Source organism: Hippocampus bargibanti, linkage group LG19 (genome assembly GCF_051943395.1).
Source record: "Hippocampus bargibanti isolate YZ-2025 linkage group LG19, ASM5194339v1, whole genome shotgun sequence".
Lineage (NCBI taxonomy): Eukaryota > Metazoa > Chordata > Actinopteri > Syngnathiformes > Syngnathidae > Hippocampus > Hippocampus bargibanti.
In genome coordinates, this window is record NC_142752.1 from 12,067,665 (window position 1) to 12,092,009 (window position 24,345).

At 44.5% G+C, this 24,345-nt stretch overlaps 1 protein-coding gene across 2 annotated transcripts; it reads left to right on the top strand.

Moving 5' to 3' along the window:
- Positions 1 to 1,800: 1,800 nt before the first annotated feature.
- On the top strand, positions 1,801 to 22,825 carry angel2 (angel homolog 2 (Drosophila)). 2 transcript variants are annotated; one of them, XM_089022309.1, is made up of 9 exons: positions 1,801 to 1,933; positions 2,189 to 2,694; positions 2,811 to 3,043; positions 3,467 to 3,542; positions 16,619 to 17,043; positions 18,381 to 18,525; positions 18,615 to 18,717; positions 19,547 to 19,680; positions 19,769 to 22,825. In XM_089022309.1, exons 2-9 carry the CDS (start codon positions 2,196 to 2,198, stop codon positions 19,927 to 19,929), a joined length of 1,776 nt encoding a protein of 591 aa, XP_088878435.1. In that variant the 5' UTR covers positions 1,801 to 1,933; positions 2,189 to 2,195; the 3' UTR covers positions 19,930 to 22,825. The 2 variants fall into 2 exon arrangements, with proteins under 2 accessions (XP_088878435.1, XP_088878436.1); XM_089022310.1 differs by having other exon boundaries at positions 3,467 to 3,536.
- Positions 22,826 to 24,345: the final 1,520 nt, after the last annotated feature.

The following is a 24,345-nucleotide window of genomic DNA, read 5'->3' on the forward strand; positions in this document are numbered from 1 at the left end:
GGGGCGTCACGGACCCCTCTCGGGAAAATCGATCCAGGTTTTCATCGTGCCAGTTTACATAATAAAAAACGGCAGTTTAACACAGCCCTGCAGGAAAGCTAACATGTCGGCTTGCAACGGTGACTTGCTCGCTTGCTCGTAACTGGCAGACACACGCCACGTCGTAAGTCATATCTTTCAAAACGTTTGTTTTTTTAGGTGGCGATAACAAAATATAACCACGATTAAAAAAATGCTATTTGAAGCGCTACCATGCCAATGTCACTCCACAAAATCGTTACACTAGATTGAAAAATATATATTTCAGTTGAGACGCGAGAACGAAGCACCAAAACACGAGTGGTCCATTTACGACCCACACAAGTAGTGATGTGTCGTTTGCGAACGAGTTGGTTTTTAAAGCCGGATCCCTTCACTGAACGAAATGAGCTGGTTCCTAACAAGGAGCCGGAAATGGGAGCCGACTTCTTCGTCCTCTATTCCCCGCGCCCATTCTTCGGTTAAAGCCACACGTGATTGGTCGATATCTGATATCTGAGGAAGGGGAGAATTATACACACACGTAGCAGTGAGGAGAAGGGGAGAGAGGGAACGTTAGGGTAGACAGGTGGACAAATGTTATCAGATTATCAGAATCAGAATCAGAATCATCTTTATTGCCAAGTATGTAGAACACACAAGGAATTTGTTTCCGGTAGAACACGCTGCACTAGTATCGTTGTCAAAAAAAAAAAACTGCTAAGTGGCCTATACAGTTCAAAGAGTTAATGGCTTGGGGGAAGAAGCTGTTTAAATGTCTGCTGGATTTGGTGCTGTTATGCTGTTATTATTAATTATTATTATTATTAATATGAAAAGCAAATTAGTGACAGCTGATCATTAGACGGCGGTCCCGTAGTCGACTGCTTAGCGCACCGGCTTTACAGTGCAGAGGTCGCCGGTTCGCGTCCCGGTCCGGCCTCCCGGTGTGGAGTTTGCATGTTCTCCCCAGGCCCGCGTGGGTTTTCTCCAGGTCCTCCGGTTTCCTCCCACACTCAAAAAACATGCATGGCAGGCAGATTGGCCACTCCAAATTGGCCCTACGTGTGAGTGTGAGAGTGATTGTTGTACGTCTTTGTGTGCCCTACGATTGGCTGGCAACCAATTCAGGGTGTCCTCCGCCTCGTGCCCGAAGACAGCTGAGATAGGCTCCAGCACCCCCCGCGACCCTAATGAGGAATAAGCGGTACGGAAAATGGATGGATTGATGATCATAAGACAAGAGGAACCACAGGGAAAGTGAAAGTGGATGCTCTCTGTGCGCATATAAATCAAACCATATAAAATATTTGATATAGTCTATTTTTTACATAAGTAATTCGTTTTTTTACATAATTTTACAGGATTTTTCGTAGTTAGTTAATTTAAGCAAAAAAAAAAAAACAACAACTGAGGAGCCATTTGGGAGCCATAGAGCCGGATCTCTTTCGTGAGCCGAGCCAAAAGAACCGTCTCTCCGAAAAGAGCCGGAATTCCCATCACAACTCACAAGCACACAACCGGAATGAAGGGTGGACTTCTGGTGCCGCATTCAATGTCTTTCGGGAAGAAAAAAAATATTCACCAGTTGTGCCGCCCATTTACTCCTGGTAAACAAAACGGTTTGGTTAATAATCTAAATATTTATATATACTCTACATAAACAAAAATGTTATTTTCATGCAAATATTTGAACACAAATCTCTAAAATTGTGCATTTCCCGAAGTTCTAAATGTATCAGTGGTTCCTGGCGCCTTTTTCGACGTAACAATGACGTCTAATGTCATGGACAGTCTGTTGTCCCAACCAAACCTGGCATTACATCTTGATTATCTTCACAATAAATCCCAGTAATTTTGATGAAAACAGTGCTTCAGAAACGAGTTATGTCTCCGTCACTGACCAAGAAACGACGTGAGTACTGAAAAAGACACAATTGAAACTAAGCGTGACTTGCATTCGACTTCGAGTAGCGATCACCCCAATTCTTGTTTAACTTTCTTCTTCGTTGTGCATTTTTTTGAATCATTTCTCGGGCGTCCTTGAAACAAGACGAATCAGTCGCATTGTTCCAGATGAATTGTTATTTTTAGAGATCTTGTGTGATATTTCCATTTATGGGAAAAATGTTTTCCATGCAGTGACAATGAATTTTCTTTTTGGTCCCAGCCGCATTATGTTTCTTGGCCATTTGAGGGGCGCTGGCGGTGGTCTCTTTCCCCGACATCTGTCCGTCTGCCGGCTGGCCCTCGTCTGCCTCATAAGTCCTCGCTTGGTGTCCACCTTCCCCACCCTCATGATGGACCACGAACCTCCTTCCAAACGTAGAAGGAGTAAGGAGGAGAAGACGATTGTCAAAGACATGGATGCAAACAGAAGAGGAGGAGATGGAGGAGGGGGAAAAGGCCCCGGCTTAAGATGTGGCTCTCCCCCAAGAGACACTAACTGGCCTGGAAAAGGTTTGAGCGGAGATTTTAAAAGCAAGCACATGGCAAGGACTATGAGGGACATCAACGAGTGCAAGGACTCAGTCAGGCATAAAACATCACAAAGTCAAGGGTCCAAATCAGAGCTGCGCTGTGTAGACAAGAAAATGCTGGGAACGTCATCCAAGGATGTTGCTGAACCACCTTCACCCCAAACCAAATTATATGACCTCCAAGCTCCAATGCAAGGTGAGCGCATGAAGTTTGAGACTTTGTGGAATTTCTAGCAAAAAGATGCAATGACCACTTCAAATGCCAGGAAATATTTTCTTTGCATGTCAAATTTGTGCCTCTACGGAATAAAGGTTGGGAGTCGCTGCTGCCCAGATGGTGGGAAAGGTCACCAGCCTGGGCCACTACAATTGCACCACACAGCGGTCGTAGAACGTTGGACTTGTCGGTGATGTCATACAACATCCTGTCGCAGGAGCTGCTGCAGTCCAACGCCTACTTGTACCAGCACTGCTCGCCCGCTGCCTTGCACTGGTCACACCGGCTGCGCAATCTGCTGGCTGAGCTGCAACACTACGATGCTGATGTAAGGCCGCCATATTGCGCTGAGGTTAACCCCATATGATGTTTGACCTCTGTGCTCATTGTGATGTTTGACCTCTGTGCTCATATTTAGTTTAATCAGCTCGTTTATAATTTCACATTTTATTCATGGTTTTATTGTTCTGGTGTTTATTGTTCTAATTGTAAAGTGTCCTTGGGTGCTTTCAAAGGCGCTTGTAAATTAAATGTATTCTTCTTCTCCTTCTCCTTCGTATTATTATTATTATTATTATTATTATTATTATTATTATTATTATTATTATTACCATTATTACTATATTACTATTACTATTACTATTACTATTTCTATTACTAGTACTATTATTATTATTATTCATATTATTATTACTATTATTATTACTGTTACTATTATTATTAATATTATTATTATTACTATTCCTCTCAGGTGCTGTGTCTGCAGGAAGTTCAGGGGGACCACTTTGAAAATCAAATACGGCCAGCGCTAGACGCACAAGGTACAGGTAACATCCGACTTACGACCGGCGCGAGTTACGACCACCCGTACTTAATGACCACGGCCGCCAGACCCTTTATTTATTTATTTATTTTTTAATTCTACACCAGGCAGCGCTACGGTGGCAGCGCGGCAACGCTGTCGAGATCTGCAGTGTTTGTGATGCATTTGGTAGACTAAAGCCTCAAGATGGTCCTTCTTGTTTAGATCGAACAAGTAGGATGTTTATTTGCCGGAGCACAGGGAGAAACCGCTTCTCTCAGCATTGCATAAGAACAATTTTTTTTATCGCTGTCAAAGGACCATATGTAGCGTTGTGGCTGCGTTGCCAGATCCGCTCGACATTCAACATTATGCCTCATTTATCTTAACAGAGAATATTACAGCGTTGCACAAAATGAGTATACAAAATAACTGTTTCTTAACAAACACATACGCATGCGTGGGAAGCCGTTTGTATTTGGGTCAGCAGAACGCGTGTGCCCAGACACAGTAATAAAAATCAATAATACGGAATATAAAATGATAAAAATGACACTAAAAGTTATAAGATTTATAAATGATGTGTAAATAGTTTGGTACATAATTGTATTCAATAAAATTGACATTGTATACTATCCTGTCATTTTAACCTTGCGTCGGCCATTTTGAATGCATTTTGATTTACAACCGTTTGACTTATGATCATCTTGTCGGAACGGAACCCGGTCATAAGTCGGATGTTACCTGTACTTTTTCCGTTTGCAAAAAGTACCGTAATTTCACGACCATATGACGCACCGCGTTTCAAGCCTGCAGTGTCAGATACAGCACCCGTAGTGCTGTATCGCTGTTGAACGCAGACATAAAACATACTGCATTATTGGACAGGGGCATGCATACTTGCAGATTTTTTTTGAGTTATTTATTTGTTGTTAATTTTTTCCATTTTTTAAAAACTTTTTGGTCAAATGTTACTACTGTGATACCTCGGTTTACGAACCCCTTGGCTTATGGACTTTTCGCTTTACAAACGTTGAATTTATGAATCTTTTACCTTGGCATACAAACTATTTTTCGGGATACACGTAGCACCACAATAAATGATGTGTCGTTCGCAAACGAGCCCGTTCGCCCAACAAGAATATGGCAGCCGACAATTTTTTTGTCCTCTATTCCCCGCCCCCAGTCTTCGGTTAAAGCCATGTGATTTGTCAAGCACGCAGCAGTGAGGGGAGGTGGTTTAAACATTAAAGAGACAGGCAGATGACAGTGAGAGAGAGTGACAAAATGGATAGAAAACAGTGAAATTTGGACTCGTTTCAACTTTGATAGTTCAAATGCAGAGTATAGACTTCTTTTCCTTTCGGCTTTTCCCTTCAGGGGTCGCCACAGTGAATCAATGTCCTCCATCCATCCCGGTTTTGTGCATCCTCCTCTCTCACACCAGCGACCTTCATGTCCTCTTTGACCACATCCATAAACCTCGTCTTCGGTCTTCCTCTCGGTCTCCTGCCTGGCAGTTCAAGATTCAGCATCCTTCTCCCGATATAGTCGTTCTCTCTCCTCAGGACATGTCCAAACCATCTCAGTCTTCACCATCTAAGATCTTGTTAAATAACCCAGTCACGAACACCACCGCCACCTCTCCAAGACACTTCCATACCTCGATTGGTAAATCATTAGGCCCGAGTGCCTTTCCCCCCTTCATCCTCTTCAGCGCCTTCCTCACTTCATCCTTGCTAATGCTTGCTGCATCTTGGTCCACAACAGTCACGTCTTCTACTCTTTGTTCCTTCTCATTTTCCTCATTCATCAATTCTTCAAAGTACTCTTTCCATTTTGCCATCACACTACTGGCACCTGTTAATACATTACCATCTCTATCCTTAATCACCCGAACCTGCTGCAGGTCCTGACCATCTTTGTCTCTCTGTCTCGCCAGCCTGTAAAGATCAGTCTCGCCTTCCTTGCTCTCCAGCCGAGCATACAAGTCATCATAGGCCTCTTGTTTGGCCTTTGTCACCTTTACTTTAACCGTGCGCTGCATCTCCTTGTACTGCTGTCTACTCTCGTCCGTCCTCTTAGTGTCCCACTTCTTCTTTGCTAACCTCTTTCTCTGTATACACTCCTGCACCTCCCCATTCCACCACCAAGTCTCCTTATCTACCTTTGTTCCACTCGATACACCAAGTACAGTAAAGTCTCGTTATATCGATATCGGATATAGATAGTCCCGGTTATATCGATACTATTTCTATGCACGCACGGAGAAAATTACATGCAAACAGGGTCGGATATATCGATAGTCCCGGTTATATCGATATTTTTTCGGACTCCCTTGAATATCGATATAACGAGACTTTACTGTACTTTCCGACCTGTGTCTCTGAATATGTTCGCTGTAGTTTTCCAGTCATCTGGAAGGACCTCTTGCACACCCAGTGCTTCCCACCTCCTTTCTAAATGTCATGCAACACTCTTCCTTTTTCAACTTCCACCATTTTGTCGTCGCCTCAGCCTTTGGGTTCTTCATCTTCCTCACTGCCAGCGCCATCCTACACACCACCAACCTATGCTGTATGGCTACACTCTCACCAACCACTACTGTTCGGTCAATTTACGTTTCCACGTTTTCCCACCGAAAGGGATGCCAGAGAGACACACTGATACAACTCAACTCACTCTCGTTATTTATTGTTGATTGAGTTTTGAATACATTGGTTCTTTTTGTTTGGTAGACGAGCAGTGAAGTAGGTCATAAACCTACAAATAGAAACACAGGATATGAATGCAACTCATTCACAATCATTTCAATCACTACTTTGACATTATTTTAGTTTAAATCAACAGAAAGGTAGACATGGAAATGCAACATGTGGACTCACCGGCGGCGTGTCTCCCTTGGCTAACAAGAGCCACCTGGTTCAGACAGCATTTAACTCCACAGCCACACCCACTCACCGGCTGATCGGATTAACCCTTTCAAGTCTCTACTGCATGTAAAGCCAAGTTTAACATGTGATTTCCTTTTTTACACAACACCTCCCACTTGACCGACTGATGAATCAGAGAGGTCACCCAACATTAAATCATATTACATTTTTTTTTTTTCACATCAGATAAAAGTCCATTCTTATTTACTGCACACGAAGGAGATGATGTCAATGTCAATGTTCGGGCGCCTACCTTGACAGAGCGAGTGTACTGTCAGGGTATGGTTATGTGCATGTTTTCATCTTCTTACTTCGTGTATGTGCAAGTGTGGGACTTGGTGGCAGCGCTAGGCTTGCACCTACCAGCCCTGGAGGTGTGAGGGCAATGACGTTGGGGCAGTGCCTGCAGAACTAGAGTGATGTCAGTCAAGGAAACCAGTGTCAGGCCTAGCTGGGCCATGCTGGTCTTCAACGGGGAGGAGGACCACCAATCTCCTGACGTCTCTCCGTAAGATTACGGTTGTTTGCAGCGGCAAGTCCTTCCTGCGTTGCCTGACTGCCAGTGGGGCATGCAGGTCGGCACAAATCCTCACATCTGCTGTTTGAACATGTCCTTTCTTGTCTGGGTATACGGCCTGGATCCGTCCAAGCCGGAATTGCCCTCGTAGAGCGTTCTGGTCAGCGATCCACACAATGTCACCGGCTTCAATGTTCCTCTTTGTGTGGTGCCATCTTGGCCGCACAAATAGGTTTGGTCCAGCAAGTTCACGCCATTTTGACCAGAACATGTCCACGCTGATCTGAATGGCTCTGAGCCGACGCCAGGGATGGATACACAAGTCGATTTCTCCTGTATCGCCTCCTTGTCCGGTCCGTCCGAGTAGACTGTTGGGTGTGATGTACTCAACTGAATCCTCTTGTAATTGCGCCCTCGCATCAATTGGTCTTTCATTTGTTAGGTTAGCTGCCTGATAAAAGAGAGTTTGGAGTTCGCTCCAGGTGAATGAGCCTACTGTCCCACCAAGGCTCATGAGGGCTCTCTTTAAGAGCTTCAGCAGCTCCGTTGCGGTGAGGTGCGTCAGCCGGGTGGAACTCCCATGACCACTCTGTTCCATTCTCTGCAGCTTTGTTCTGAATGGAAGCTTCCTGCAGGCTGGCCAGGCGCTTGTACAGTTCGTTCAAGGCAGGTTTAGCTCCAAGGAAATTTATTCGTCGGTCAGACCAGAGTCTTTTTGGATGGCCTCTCAGGGCTACGAAACGAGAGTAAGCTTGGAGGAAGCTTTCAGATGATTGGTCTTCAACAAGGTCTGCATGAACTGCTCTTGATGCCATGCAGCAGAACACTATGCCCCAGACCTTCTTTCTGGTTCTTTTCTTGATGGCATCCGTGATTTCGAAAGGACCAAAGAGGTCAAGCGTGGTATATTCGAATGGATTGGCACGCTGTGAGCGCTCTGGTGGCAAATCGCTCATAATCTGCTGGCACATTCTCACCTTCATTTTGCGGCAGGCAACACAGTTATTTATAATTTTCTTGACAGTTCTTCGACCTTGCACTATCCATGCCTTCTTCCTTGTGTGCAACAGTGTGGTAGCAATGCCTTCGTGGTTCTTTTCATGAGCTTCTCTTGCCAACAGAGTTGCTAACCATGCATGGAAAGGGATTAGTGGAACGGCTGTCCCGTTTTCTCCCCAGGCCTGGATTCTGCCTCCACAGAGTAAAATTCCTGTGTTTTTATCCTTGTGGACCACCAAACAATCCAATGCAGTGTCTGGGAACTTAACTCCATCTTGAGCAACGAGGGCCAGATCTTGGAAGGCTTCTGCCCTTCCCTCGGCAGTCAGTATGAAGCCGTTTGCCTCCCACTTTAGCCTATCAGGTGTCCGGCGTTTACTTCTCAGCCAGGTCTCTGCGGCTCTTCGGGTCCAGGCTATGGTTCCACATAGTTTTGACAGGGAACTGAATCGCTGAGGCTCCACAAGGTGCACCAGCCCAATGCTTCAGGTTCTTTGTTTGCCAAGTGCTTGTGATGAACCTGGGGCAACTGGAGACACTGGGTTTTGGAGGGCAATTTCCTCTTTGGGATCTGTTCTGATGTCAGACGCGCAAGGGCCAGTCTTTCCCTTTTGTTTTGACAGGGCCCTGGTGACTGCTGCGGAAAACCCTTTCCTTTGTAGCTTTCCAACATTTTCAGCAGCTGAAGGTATTATTTCACTGGCCATCTTCATGGGCCAGTCTGCTTCTGGCCACTGTAGGAACTCAGGGCCTTTCTGCCACTTGGACCCTTAATTTAGTTCCTCGGGGTTCGCTCCCCTAGTGAGGATGTCAGCGATATTTTGGCTGCCTTTGATCCACCTCCAATCGTCCACTTGACCATCTTTCTGAATCTCGCCAATTCGATTAGCGAAAAACGTTTGATAGCCATAGCTGTCCTTTTGGATAGCTGCCAGGATCGTTTGGCTGTCGACGAAGTGGATCCAGCGCTTTACTCTAATGTGGCAGTGCTTCTCGAAGTATTTCTTTATTCGGGTAGCAAAGACCGCGCCACAAAGTTCTGCCTTGATAACATCCCCTTTTGGTCCAGGAGATGAGTTTAGCTTTGGATTCCACCAACTTTATAACGACTCCATTTGGGGTTGTCCACCGAAGGTAAAGCACTGCTCCATATGAGGATTCGCTCCCATCCGAAAACGTAATGCCCATTGGTGGGCCTAGAGCTCCAGGTGGTGTGAGACTCCTCTCGAACGTGACTTGGCCAAGCCTTACGTATTCCTCAAAGAGTGTTATTGCGGCTTCTCGAAGTCTTAGTGAGAGAGGGATATCCCACGTGTCTTTGCCTGGGTTGTCTTTGCCAGCTTCTTGAAGGGACTCCCGTACCAGCATGACTCCCTTTTGCTTAGCTGGTGAGGCGAGACCAATTGGGTCGTAGAACCCTGCAATTTGGCTTAGCAGCATCCGCCTTGTCAGGGGGGTTGGTGTGCCTTCCCTGACCAGCTCCTCTCTCAGATTGAGCCCTGTTCTCATTTTCTCTCTTTTCTTGGAGAAGTTGATGGAGGTTGTCACCCGAAGTATGTCTGTCTCTGGTTCGTAGCCAACGCCCAGCGCTTTGTTCTCCTCATCCTTCATTTGGTTTGGCAGCACGAAGGTCCTGGGAGTTGTTGTTTTGGCCCTGATGTCAGCAGGTGCACTACTCCTCCCACTTTGGTGTGACAGGACCCATGGCTTGAGGAAGAAACCCCCCGCTGTCAGAATAGCCTCCACCCCCCTGGTGATTTTTTGCAGGGTTTCAAGGTCATCATGCGATGTCAAGATGTCATCCACGTAGCTATCCTCAATTAGAGCGCGGCGCTCTTCAACCATGTCAGCGAACTGGGGAAGGTTGGCGGTTTCCCTCATGGCGACTTGGGCAATACAACCAGCTGGTTTGTCACCGATGTTTACCCTGACAACTGCAAAAAACTCTATTTTATCTTCTGGGTGGTCTCTCCAGAGGAAGCGGTGTAGGTGGACTTCCTTTTCCTTCAGCCACACTGAGTTATACATTTTTTTCACATCTCCCAGTGCAGCGTGTTGTCCACTCCTGAACCTCAGAAGCACTCCCCGTATTGGGTTGAGAACATCGGGACCCTTGTACAGGAGATCGTTGAGACTCATCCCTCGGAACTCTTGGCTGCTGTTCCACACTATTCTCACAGGGGTTGACGTGGAGTGAGGATTAGGTGCAACTAGATGACTTACATACCATGTTGGTCCGGTCCAGCTATTGATTTCCTCATTAGAGAGTTTGACAGCAGCTCCTCTGGCAACCATTTCATGAATTTGTTCTTTGTATGCGGCTTTCCAGACAGGTTCCTTCTCCAGACGTCTTTCAGTGAAGAAGGTCGCTTCAACTGCTTGACGGTTTTCTGGCAGTGTTGCTAGGTCACCCTTCCAAGGATACGCTGCGTCCCAGTGGGGAGAATCACTGTGCGTGTCAGCCAACACGTAAGTGAGGCAATCCTTTATCTTCTCCAGGTCCTTTTCTTCCCTGAGAGTCATTTCCTTCCCTCCTGGGGAACACTTGCCGCACTTGCAGCCACCACATAAGGGACTACAGGCTGCTCCAATGCTGTCCCACTTGAACCATTCGAGGACCTCCTTGTTTGTAGCTGTGAGGCTCTGGGCAAGTGCTCTCTCCTCCGCTGCTTGGACAAAGACTGTCTCTTTACATGCCTTCGAGGCAGACCTCATAGTCCTTGCAAAGTGAGTGTCCGAGCGGTACACAGCCAGGTCGATACCCTCATTCAGGTTGGGGTGGGTTCCTCCAACAGTCTTGCCCAGTGGGCCATCCCAGAGCACGAGGTCCCCCACAATCTTGGTTGGCTGGGGAACAAGTCGACCCTCGCGGTGACTGATCAGGAGGTCTATTTTCTTTGGCCGTACTAATTCATCAGCGGCAACGTCAGGGAATAATTTTTGCAATTGCCTGGGTGAGACAGGCTGGTTCACCTCAGCAATGTTTAGTCCATAGCTGAGAATCTTATGTTCATCCACTTTTCCCTTGGAGGTTTTCACCCTCAGGCGGAGGGAATATCTCTTTGTCACAACTGTCTTACTCATGCCCCCAACCCCATGGATGATCAGCTTAATGTTCTCACCTGACAGACCAAGGCGGTTGGCTGCTTCATAAGTAATGTAGTTTGTATCAGAAGTGAGGTCGATGAGGGTGCCATTAGACAGCCTGAGTTTGTTGTTGCTTTCAGCAGCATCATCACTACTGGGTATTCCTTCAGTCCATCTCCAGCATTGGTGCATACAGTTGATGAGACTTTGTTCGAGAATACCTTCTTGCACTTTTCTCTTTGTTCTGGTGTGAGTTCCGCCAGAAACTCCTCCTGCCTCTTAGTCAAGCCAATTCTCTTTTCTACATCTTGTTCGCTGCTTTGATTCTCACACTTGTTTCTTTTTGGTGATGGTGGCTCGGGACAGAGGAGATAGTTGTGGTCCGAAACCCCTGCTTCCCGACAGACTGGTTTTGTGCAGAGGAATTTGGAGGTACAACCTTTGCCATCCTTGGTGTGAGGCCGCAAGCATTTGAAGCATGACCCAATCTTCTTCAGATGAGCCTTTTTTCCAGCAAGGTCTTGTTCCTTGAAGGTTTTGCACACAAATAGCCTGCCAGCATGCGCGTTGTTGCCACACACAGTGCAGTTAGTCGGATCGTCCTTTTGACCAGCAGCAGATTTAGTGGAGGCTTTGTTCACTTTCACGACTGGTGAACTTTTCTCCACTGCATCTTTTTCTAAGGAGGTGGGCTCTAATTGGTCCAATTCTTCCAGGATTGCTTCCTGTTTCTTTAGAAAGTCCAGGAGGCAGTCAAAGTGGTTCGATGGAGAGAATCCGCTAGCAGGGTTAGTTCTGTGCACAATCCACTCCTTTTTCAGTGTGCTGGGAAGCTTGCTCTCCAGAGACTGGCAGACCACCCGATTCTTGACGGCATCCTCTTCTCCAAGGATCTGAAGGCTGCAAAGCGCTCTTTCCACAGCCTGGATCAGTTCAATGGTTTTCCTGGGGTTGTTGCCTTTAAGAGAGGGAAGAGCCTGGACTTCATTTGTGATTAGCCAGACAATCTTCTGCTTGTTCCCATACTTGGTATCCAGCAGTCTGAACACGTCATCTGCGGAACCACAGCTGGAGAGAACAAGTTCCCTTTTTACCTTCTCATGCAGGCTGCTTAGTAGGTGAAACTTTCTCACAGCTTCTGCTCCCTGTGGGTTGCCTAGTTGCTGCAGGTCCACCCATTCGGCCTTCCACCTGTAGTAGTCCCTCATGTCACCGGAGAAAGTGGGTAGCCGCGCCCTTTCAAGGCTGATTTGAGGCTTGAAATCAAATGCTCCTCGCTGCACAGTTCTGGGGCTGAGTTGTGGTGAGAAAGGCTGGGTGGTTGTGTTGGACATTCCCATTCCAAGGTTGGAGGTTAGCGCTTTCTTGCTGTTGTGTTCAGGCTTTGGTTCCGCAGGCTCTTCTGGGAGAGAAAGGGTGTCTGTGCTGGACATTCCCGCTCCGAAGTTGGAGGCCAGTGTTGCACCACTTGGCTCCTCCTTTTCCTCCTCTTCCAGCTTATCTGACAAAGCCAGGAGCCTCTTACTCAGCGTTCGGTAGCATATTCTTAGACCCACTACCTTAGAGGCAGGAATCAACTCCTTCCATTCCCCCAACATGTCACTGAGTTCGGCGACTTCTCTGTGTAGGCCTTTATTCCTCAGCCTGCGGTCCTTGATTGGTTGCTGAGGGCTGACTTCGTCCGCCTCAGCCTGAGTAACTGCAGACTCAGCGATTTTAGACTGGGCAGAGAACATGTCATTGCCATATCCAATCCAAAAGGCTTCTTGTGTGGCTCGTTTCACCTCAAGGAACTTTGCCTCGCACTCAGCGGTCAGCCTGTCGATCTCCACTGCAGTTTCTGTTGACTGGAGAGCCGACTGTTTGACCAGTGGGGACCTCGTTGAGGGGCTTTGTTCCACTTTATTGGTGCAATTGGCTCCTTTGCCCCAGATCAACTGGAATTTCAAAAGACGAATTGATTGGATTTGTTTTTGAGGTCTGAAACCCAGTTACAGACTACTGTACCGGGTCACACAGTTGGTTGCTTGGGGTTAAGCTTAACCAGCAGTTCCAGGTCGGCTCCAGTCAGTTACTGGAGTATTAGGTCGGCCAGGGCTGGGTTGGCTGTGCCTTTCAGGTGAGCAAGCTGCTGCTGCACCAGTCCAGTGCAGTGAGCGGCGGTTTATGACTGTTAGGTCAATTTACGTTTCCACGTTTTCCCACCGAAAGGGATGCCAGAGAGACACACTGATACAACTCAACTCACTCTCGTTATTTATTGTTGATTGAGTTTTGAATACATTGGTTCTTTGTGTTTGGTAGACGAGCAGTGAAGTAGGTCATAAACCTACAAATAGAAACACAGGATATGAATGCAACTCATTCACAATCATTTCAATCACTACTTTGACATTATTTTAGTTTAAATCAACAGAAAGGTAGACATGGAAATGCAACATGTGGACTCACCGGCGGCGTGTCTCCCTTGGCTAACGAGAGCCACCTGGTTCAGACAGCATTTAACTCCACAGCCACACCCACGGCTGATCGGATTAACCCTTTCAAGTCTCTACTGCATGTAAAGCCAAGTTTAACATGTGATTTCCTTTTTTACACAACAACTACTTTGCAGTCACTGATTTCCTTTATATGGCGCCGTTGACAAAGTGTAGTCTACCTGTGTACTTCTGCCTCCACTCTTATAGGTCACCCGATGTTCCTGTCTCTTCTGAAAGAAAGTATTCACAATAGCCATTTCCATTCTCTTAGCAAAGTTAACCACCATCTGTCCTTCAGCGTTCCTCATCTGGAGTGCAAACCTGCCCATCACCTCCTCATCATCTTTGTTTCCCGCCCCAACATGTCCATTGAAGTCTCCACCAATTACAACCCTCTCACTTCTCGGGATGTTCGGTATGACTTCATCAAAGTACAACCAAAATTTCTCCTTCTCCGCCAGCTCACATCCTACTTGCGGGGCATACCCACAAACAACATTGAACATCACGCCTTCAATTTCTAGCTTCAGACTCATCATTCTATCTGATACTCTTTTTACTTCTAAGACATTCCTAACAAACTCCTCTTTTAAGATAACCCCAACTCCATTTCTCTTTTTGTCTTCACCATGATCAACAAGAACAACTTAAACCCTGACCCTAAGTTTCTAGCCTTGCTCCCTGGACACACAGTATGTCTACCTTCCTTCTCTGCATCATGTCAACCAGCTCTCTACCTTTACCTATCATTGTTCCTACATTCAAAGTTCCTCCTCTTAGTTCTATACTCTTGGCGTTCCATTTCTCTCTTTTCCTCCGGGCACACATCCCTCCTCTCCTTCGACCAACAGTAGTCCATTTTCCACTGGCACCCTGAAGGTCAACAGTACCAATGACGGCCGTTGTTAACCCGGGCCTCGACCGATCCGGTATGGGATTTATAGGTTTGATTTGCATATTTGTTTTGGCAAAAATGTTTACGTCGGATGCCTTTCCTGACACAACCCTCTGTATTTATCCGGGCTTGGGACCGGCACAACAAGACACTGGCTTGTGCCCCCTTGTGGCTACATTAAATGCAGAGTATATACTGCAAGGTTAATTCCCATCAATCAGGCTCCACAAATAACCCGCACAAGCCATCTGTACACTTGATGCCAAAAGCTATCAACCCAGATAAACAGAACACAATTGATGAGGAACAATGTAAAATTATCACAGAGAAAGCACCAACAAGGGATCATTCCTCAAGATGGTGAAAGAAGAAAGCTACGTTCCTCATCCTCAAGTGTTTAATGCTGAGGAAACCGGCCACTCCATTCCATCAAGTCATCAACGACCATCACAAAGGTCAATAAAACGACTTTATTATGTAGTACAGTTTATTTCTTTAATTATAATACAATGGGACATTTATTACATACAATAAGGTATATTTAGTGTAGTTTTAAGGCTTAGAAAATTTGAAAGTAGAAGTTTGTTTTATGGGTACCTGGGAACGGATTATTCTCATTTTAATGGTCTCCTATGGGAAAATAATTTTTGGGATACACATATTTTTGGGAGGAAACTTCATAAGAACAAGGAATCCTGAAAACCTCAAAGCAGGAACTTGAAAAGCATCTGGAAAAGGTCCACCAGGACACAAAAATGCATGAAAAACTACTCATCCCACATGACATCCCCCCTATTGAACTCAGTCGTACAGCAGTGGTCCATCGATGAAAAGGTTACTTAAGCCGTCATCTGTACTTCTTTGAAGGTGTCTGATGTTTTGCTCCTCATCCGAAGAGCTTCATAAGTGAACTAAAATTGTGCCGGTAACTCTGGCCCTATATATATATGCCAGACCTCTGCGCTGATATCACGACTGAAGGCGTAGGAGTGACATACACAACTTTCGTTCGCTGACGAAGCTCTTTGGATGAGGAGCTAAATGTTCGACACCTTCATAGAAGTACAGATGGCGGCTGAAGAAACCTTTTCCAGCAGACATTTAAACAGCTTCTTCCCCCAAGCCATTAACTCTTTGAACTCTTTCAACAGTAGCCAAAATGGAACTGTATAGTGCCACTTAGCAGTTTTTTTGACAACGATACTAGTGCAGCGTGTTCTACCGGAAACAAATTCCTTGTGTGTCCTACATACTTGGCAATAAAGATGATTCTGATTCTGATTCTGATTCTGATGAGCGCAAGAAGCTGCGCTACTCAGAACTCGCAGTGGATGCGTAACAGCGAGGATGGAAAGCCAGGGTCTATCCCATTGAAGTTGGTTGCAGAGGGTTTGTGGCTTCCTCCACCATCAAACTGCTAAAAGACCTGGGTATCCATGGACAGGCTCTGCGGCACACAGTTAGATCACTCTCCGAAGCGGCAGAAAGAAACAGCCACTTGATCTGGATTGGATTGATTGGATTGGATTTGATTTGCCTTTATTAGTCTCGCAGTGGAGAAATTTACATTTCACAGCAGCAAAGTTATGAAAGAAATGAAAGTAGAAATGCAAAACACAGGTGCTGCTGGAAAGGCAGCCACTCTCGCGGCGCCGTCTTGAAGTCAAAAGAACAAAAGAAAGAAGATCTGGATGAAGAGGAAGGACCCTCGTTGGGCTCATAGGTCAGCAACCTAAGACCCCCCCCCCCCCCACCAGCTTCTCAACTTCTGATTGGGCATGGGACACAAGCGTGGGCGTGATCAACCTGTCGCTGGCCACCATAGATGAGGGTGTCAAGTGATGAAAGGCCGAAACACCCAATGATTCTTTGTAGCACTTCTGATGATGTGTCCCAAATTCACAACCTTCCCATCCCTGAGGCACACCTCCCACACCACTCTCAACATCAAGGCTAAATCTCATGTGAGGACCATCCATTGGCACAAACGTACAGAATAACATCATGTCCAGTGTTTCATGATTCTTTTTCGCCTTACTCTGTCTGGGAACCAATTAAGTTTGTAAGCCAAGGTTTCACTGTATTTGATTTATTTTTTGTCGTTTGTGCCTTTCAGAAAGACTCACGTTTCTCAATGTGACAATTCGGAAATACATTTTGTTGTGTTTTTTTCTGGTTGTGTGTTTTTAGGTTACGAGTGTGTATACAAGAAGCGCACGGGCAAGAAGCCAGACGGCTGCGTCGTGGCCTTCAAGACCTCAAAACTGTGCCTGGTCGCATCAAACCCCATCGAGTACTTCCGGCCTGGCGACACCCTCCTGAACCGCGACAACGTGGGATTGGTGGTCCTGCTGCGACCGGCGGGTCCCGGCGTGGATGACGACGACATTGTGTGCGTGGCCAACACGCACTTGCTGTACAACCCGCGGCGGGGTGACGTCAAGTTGGCCCAGCTGGCCATCCTATTGGCCGAGATTGACCGCTTGGCCCGTCTCCCGAATGGCACTGCCCATCCTGTGCTTCTGTGCGGGGACTTGAACTCCACGCCATGGAGTCCGCTCCTCAGCTTCCTCATCAAAGGACGACTTGACTACCGCCAGCTTCCCATCAGCATGGTGCCAACAATTTCATCATCAAACAATCATCATAACTGTTGAAGGAAAATTCAAAATAGATTTTTGCCCTCAAATATTTTTTCTTTTTTTGGGTGCATTTATATTTGTATTTTTGATGGAATCAGGATCAGAAAGCCTTTAATTAATTGTCTTACAATGGGGACATTTGCAGTCCATAGCAGCAATTTGAAAGGGAAAAAAAAGCAAAAACTACATTACAGTGCAAGGGAGTAGGGGGGTGAAAAGATAAAAAAAAAAACTACATAGTGCGACTACAGGTAACATCCGACTTACGACTGGCTCGACTTGCGACCACCCGTACTTACGACCACGACCCCCAGACCCTATTTTTAAAATTGTAATTCTACGCCCGGCAACGCTTACCACAATTTTGGCCAGCCAGCCAGCATCTCACTTTTGCACAGCAATCGACCGTGTGATGGCACCAGAGGGGTGGCGTTTGTGTGTCATTTAGCCTCCGAGTCTCTATTCAACATTTTGAATGGATTTCGACTGATGACCGTTTGGTCGGGACGGAACTCGGTCGTAAGTCGGATGATATAAGAAAAGCATATTGATATGTGTAGCTGTCTTGCATCAACATAAGTTGGCTGTGCTATATACAGTACAAAATTATTATTATTATTATTATTATTTCATTTTTATTTGCCATAATTCATTAATTCCATTTTTTTTCATTCACGTGATTATTAAGAATGGATGGTATATAATTAAGTACAAGTAAAAATGTAAACATCGTTTTTTTTTTTTTATCCTGAATATTTGGGAGGGAAATAAACATTCTTCCAGAAAAGTCATATTTAGAAAAAGTTACATATCGTCAAACATATCTTCATTACATATCTTTTTCATTCTAAAGGCTTCTAGATGGTCTATATATGCATCTGTTAAAGTTTCAGAAAGGTCCTGACTAATTCACCCAAAATGATTTTTTTGGTGTGTATTTTCATTTCACTTGGATACACACACTTTTTACTCACTGTGTGTGTTTATGTGTGTGTGTGCGTGGTTAATGAGAGGAAAAAGTTCATACCACAAAAAGTCTAACGATTGTCACCAAATTCACTACAGGGGTGAGGACTTTGAATGGACCCATTCAGAAACATCACTCCTGCTGTTATTTCAGTTATAAGTCCACTTTTTATTTCTTTGTTTCTAAAGAAGTTGAAGTGGCAAATGGGATGACATTTAATGTTCAAATGTAACACAACTTCTTTTCTAAACTTATCAGCAATGGTGGTCCTCACTCCTTTATCTGGAGTTATCCAGACCTCACAAAACCATTGAAACAGGAATGTGTGCGTGTGTGTTCGCAGGTGTCCGGTCAGGAGTATGGCTCTGGTGGCCAGCGTCTGTTGGAGAGTCGCATCTGGTCTCCCGCTTTGGGCATCAACCAGCGTTGCCAGTATGAGAGCCCCCGGGTCCCCGGCCCGCCCTCAAACTTGGACGGTGCTGCCGCCGGTCGGTTTGCCTCAACCCGGCCGCCCGCCCCCTGCAAATCCAACCACTCTCTCACTTAACTCTCCCGACGAATTGTCGTATGCACGCAGTTGAACGAGAAATCTCCGAGCTGACTGTGGAAGAAGTTTCCCAACAAAAGGCCGCTGGACAAGCATGCACCCAAATGAAGGCCGCCGAGAAAGTTTTGAACAGGTTTTTATGCTTTAATCATTTAATTCTCAAATGGAAAGTGCTGAGACATTTCTTAAGAATTCTAAATGTGTATAAAAAGTAAGTTTCTCTCTCTCTCTCTCTCTCTCTCTCTCTCTCTCTCTCTCTCTCTCTCTCTCTCTCTCTCTCTCTCTCTCTCTCTCTCTCTCTCTCTCTCTCTCTGTCTGTCTGTCTGTCTGTGTCCGTCCGTCCGTCCATGTATCGATCTATTTCTCGATCTCTATCGATCTATTTCTCGAACTCTCAATCTCTCTCCCCCTTTCTCTATCTATCTCTATCTATCTCGCTATCTCTCACGCTCTGTCCTTGTCTCTCTCTCTCTCTCTCTCTCTCTCTCTCTCTCTCTCTCTCTCTCTCTCTCTCTCTCTCTCTCTCTCTCTCTCTCTCTCTCTCTCTCTCTCTCTCTCTCTCTCTCTGTCTCTCTCTGTCCCTCTCTCTGTCTCTCTCCCTCTCTAGGTAGGTGGGTAGGTAGGTAGAAATGTCAATATATATTGAAAAAATATTTGTGTGTATTTTTTTTACTAAGTAGAATCAATCTGAGAAAAATATACGATTATATAAAAATTAATAAAGTTGGCCACCTTCAAAAAGTTATTAAAAAGGATTCTGAAAAGGTGTATATTTTGCCAAATTGTGTGTGTTATTTTTTCTAAGTAGGAACATTCAGATAAAAATATATATAAAAAAATACAATTGGCAACTTTCAAAGTTATTAAAAAACGATTCTGCAGTGTTTATTTCACCAAAATGTGTGTGTGTGTGTGTGTGTGTGTGTGTGTGTGTGTGTGTGTGTGTGTGTGTGTGCGCACAGTTGGGATCTGGAGCATGGTGTGCCGCTGCGCTCGTGCTACATGCCTCGCTTGCCACCTGATGGGCGACTCGCCATCACAACGTGCCACTCACGCTGCTCCATGATGGTGGACTACATCCTGTACACGCCGCACGGTACGTTCGCCCACTTGCAAACAGCCAGGCCTGCTTTCATCACATTGACATAAACTGTCACACGCGTGTATCCTTGACCTGCGCGCAGAGTCGCTTCCCGGCCAGCGGGGCCTTGAGCTGCTTGGCAGGCTGTCGTTGGTGGGCCAGCCCGAAATAGAGGAAGGGGACTCCCTGCCCAATGCTCGCCATTCGTCAGACCACCTCCCGCTGCTTGCTCACTTCCGATGGATAGTTGGCAAGCGCTCATGATGCTGACATGCGAGCAAAGGACTTTAGTTCAAATGTCATTATTATTATATGTTGGAATGAGGAGTCAATTTTGGGTGAGAGGCAGGCCACTGAAAATAAAACTTTAAAGGACAACCGACACCATTTTTTGTTTCCTAACTGACATCAGAAAAACGTTTTACAGCATCTAAAATACCCAAAAACGCAGGCTGATATTTTTAGTCAAATGCAAAACACAAATAAAAATGACTTAGTGTCCCAAAACTGCCACAAATGAGCTCAAAACTGGGGAGATTAAGAAAGTCCCGCTGCCTTGTTTGTGATGTCACGCCAGGATAAAAACAATGGCTTCAGAGAATTCAGATTCGGAGAAGATGCTTTCTTGTTACTCATCCAGTTATGAATATGATTCAAATAGTTCTGAAGAGGAAAGCATAAATGTTTGCAATCGATTAAAGAAGTCCTTCCATATCAATATGAGCCATCTGCAAGCGATGAAACTGGTGAAGATCTGGACTGTGTTGTAGCAGCCCAGAAAATGCTCAAAAAGGCGCACAAGCTGCATTTCGTCCAGTTTATGAAGCAGCGTATCAGAGCTGTAACGCCACCCGTGATTGGTTAAAATCCATGGTAGAAGACAGGGGTGGGTTTTACGCACACACACAAAGGAGACCGCCAAATCAAATGTTGAGACGAGAGAGAAAGCTCCGACAGAGCTACAGAGTAACAAATGACCCGGTGGAAATGGCTGATTTGTCCGCTGGCGATTTGTGTAAACTTACACCTTCTTTATGCGTGTTCCTGCAATTGGCTGCAACACACAACGATTGACCATCCCGTGTTTTATGTAGTTTTCCTTCTAATTTTGCGTTAACACTGTTTTCAAACGAAAAAAAGTACCCAAAATGCATTGTGTGTCTCTTTCTCGGTCAGGGGCGTTCCAGATGTGATGTCATGTCAGGCATCGTCATCAACTCGAAAACAAGACTTCATGAATATTCAACGTGAGTCTTAAAACGTAAAATATAGCTATATGCGGTGGAATCTTTGTAAAATACGCTCAGTATAAGTCATTTGAAGTGATTTTACAAATTATGGACACAACTTGTCCGGAGGTGTCGGTTGTCTTTTAAATGCTAGGTAGCTTGCATGCTAACTACATATCATTCCTCATATAGAATAGAGAAGACTGAATACAAAACCTATGAATTTCGCCCGCCCTGAGGATGCTAACCATCCATCCATTTTCCATACCACTTTATCCTCATTAGGGTCGCGGAGGTTGCTGGAGCCTATCCCAGCTGTCTTCGGTCACTTGGCGGGGGACACCCTGAATTGGTTGCCAGCCAATCGCAGGGCACACTTAGACAAACAACCAGTCACTCTCACACCTAGGGAGAATTTAGAGTGTTCAATTGGCCTGCCATGCACGTTTTTGGAATGTGGGAGGAAACCGGAGAACCCGAAGCAAACCCACGCAGGAGAACATGCAAACTCCACTCAGGACCTCTGCACTACTAACCAAGCAGTCCAATTAGATTGTGACCCCTCTGACTAGAAAATCACAGAAACTAATGCCTCACTTTTCGAAATAAAGGTTTGTATGTACTGTACATGTTTGTGTATCAACTGGTAGGGGAACAGTTGTGATTTTTTTTAAGTGAATGAATTGGCAATAATCTGCATCAAGAGTTGGACAAAACTACATACTGTACAAAATTTTCCAAATCTACACAAAATTTTTGCTTGTACTGTACTTGTAGCAGTGACGTGCGGTGAGGTTCATGGCTGGTGAGGCACTGACGTCATCACAGTCAGATTTACAAACATATGAACTCTACAGAGTAGTTTATTCACCATTTGATTGGCAACAGTTAACGTGTTTTGTTTAAAATGTCATGTCAGCATTCTTCATATAAACTGTAGCATAGAAAAAAATAATTAAAAAAACCTTATCATGTTACCTTTACTTATAAATGAAGTCCATGCGCCGCTCCGTCTGAAGAAAGGCATCGATACGTTCTTTGTAGAGGCCTTCCTTATCTTTCTTCAGTTTTAAAAGTCTCTATTTCTTTCAATTTAGATATGTAATCCTCCATTCTGAAAATAAGGCCAAGCAACACGAAAAAATGACTGGATGGTTGCACTTGACTTGCTAACTGTTTACTGTAGCTTGCTCTCACTAATTCTATTATTCTGCAGCCGAGGAGGCGCATGAAGAATCTCTGTAATCACCAGCGACCCCTGTCATGAGGCAGGAGAACTGTGTGCCTCACCCATGCACAGTTTTGATTAAAATAAAATAAAATAAACACTAGTACAGTATATAATGTAAAGTGGCTCTACATTATATACACCAGCTAAACTGTAGAATTTTACTTCATATACTAAAAGTGTTTGAACACTTTAATAGCGATATGCAGAGGGACAGCAATGCGGTCTCACTGCAGAGCAAACCAGCACAGTTAGCATAGTCATTGCGCAATCCACGATGAGGCTCAGCCGGCTGCTGCCTCACCGCTCGTCTCTACTTAGTATTTGAACGGTAAATGTTAAAATTCAGCGATTTAGAAAAAAAATCCAAAAATGGTGAAGTTAAATGGAAAATAACTTTAAAGTACACATCACTAATTAAATATAACTTTAATTTATTTTTTCATTTGATATTTCCATGACAGGTGAGGCACAGCCTCACCTGCCTCCCCTGACTGCATGTCACTGACTTGTACTACAGAAATTGTACAATAGTACTTGACAAGCTGCGGTGAAAATGGCAAATGGAAGTCTCAAAGTGACAAAAAATGGACACTTTCAACCAAGCTATGGATGTGTGTGTGTGTGTGTTTAATTTTCTTACCGCACTAAAAAGGCAAATGAAATCATTATTCTCTTAATAAAAGGGCTTTTCTTTACACAATGGGGGGTTTGAGGAGTCATTTTATTAATTTTATTAATTTTATTAATTTTATTTATTATTGTACCTATGCTTGTCTATGACTGTAAAGTGTTTGCGAGCTTTGAAAGGCGCTTAAAATGAAATGTATTATTATTATTATTATTATTATTAAAATACAGTATTTGCACAACACAGTGATCCCTCGCTATGTCGCGGTTCACTTATCGCGATTTCAGTGCATCGTGGATTTTTTTTCAGGGAAGAAAAACGTTCAGAAATTACAAAATTGCTGTAGCTTGATTGGTTCCCAGCGCTGATGTCCCCCAATGACAGCACAATATCTCATGGTTTACACTGCATTTTCTCATCCCCGCCCAGCACTCCCCGCTGTCCTATCATCTGTGTTATTATTATTATATAACTCGACTGCGCGGATTTTTTTGTCTATCGTGGGTGGTCCTGGTCCCCATTAACCACGAAAAACGAATGATGACCGTAGTTTGTATCGTGTTTAGTCGTCACGGTGTCGCCATCTTCTGGCCACTATCAATAAATACATAGACGAGACGTTCTTACATTCCTGTCCCGTGCCATTGTCAATTTTCGTTGGAGAAATAAGAAATGAAAACCAAACTGTTATGAGACTGTACTAGTTCAAAATTCTCTGTAGATATCGTTATTGTTGTGTTGTTGTTTTTTTTCTTTTTTAGTCCCTCGGTTATTTGGATTCATTCAAACAAAAAGAAACAATGACGTATGCTGTTATTAGGGATGCGACAAATGTTTTCAATAATAAATCACCACACATTTTCTAATACCATATTAAAGTGCATTTAAATAGCTTTCAAATGATGTATAGATTATTGTTCTATGACAAATAAGTAAATAGTGGATTTTTTAATTGTCAAAATGTGAGGGTTTTTTTTCTGCCTGTAATTACAGTTAAAAAATGACAATCTGTGACCGAGTTCTTTATTACAGTTTAAACTATCATAACTTTCTTAATTTTTAGCAGATCTTAACGAGTAAGGTACCATTGGAAAGCTTTTGAAATTCTAAACAAGGATGGAAAACACAAGAGAAGGTTCAACATATAAATTAGCAAATATCAACGATCGAATGCAGGCAGATTTTCATCAGAAATCAAAAATGTCTGTCACTGAATACTAGGAAAGAAAATTGCGAGCTCTAGAAATACATATGCAAATGCTTCCTTTTGCTTGAAACTTGGCAGTTATGGAGGAAAATATATGTTCTACCACTTCTATGAGTTATAAAAATACAACTTACTCACCTTTATAAACTGTAGTGTTAGCAAAACAAGCGTAAACTTCAAATTTTTCCCCGTTTCTCGTCGTATTCGGAAATTTCAAGAACCAGCATGGAAGGAAACGTGTAATATGTCATCATAAAATGCATAGCTTGAAAAATCCCACGGAAAACGATTGCGTACTTCACAAAAATGTTTCCAAACAATATTTCCTGCCTACTATGGTTACAATCACTGTTTTAGTTGCCCCTTCACCCCCCTCCATTTTTGG

Excerpts from the sequence above, each read along its gene's own strand:
- angel2 (XM_089022309.1), top strand. The coding sequence starts at position 2,196 with ATGTTTCTTGGCCATTTGAGGGGCGCTGGCGGTGGTCTCTTTCCCCGA. Across the intron at positions 17,044-18,380 it reads GCCAGCTTCCCATCAGCATG|GTGTCCGGTCAGGAGTATGG; the intron begins GTGCCAACAATT and ends GTGTGTTCGCAG. Across the intron at positions 18,526-18,614 it reads CTTGGACGGTGCTGCCGCCG|TTGAACGAGAAATCTCCGAG; the intron begins GTCGGTTTGCCT and ends GTATGCACGCAG.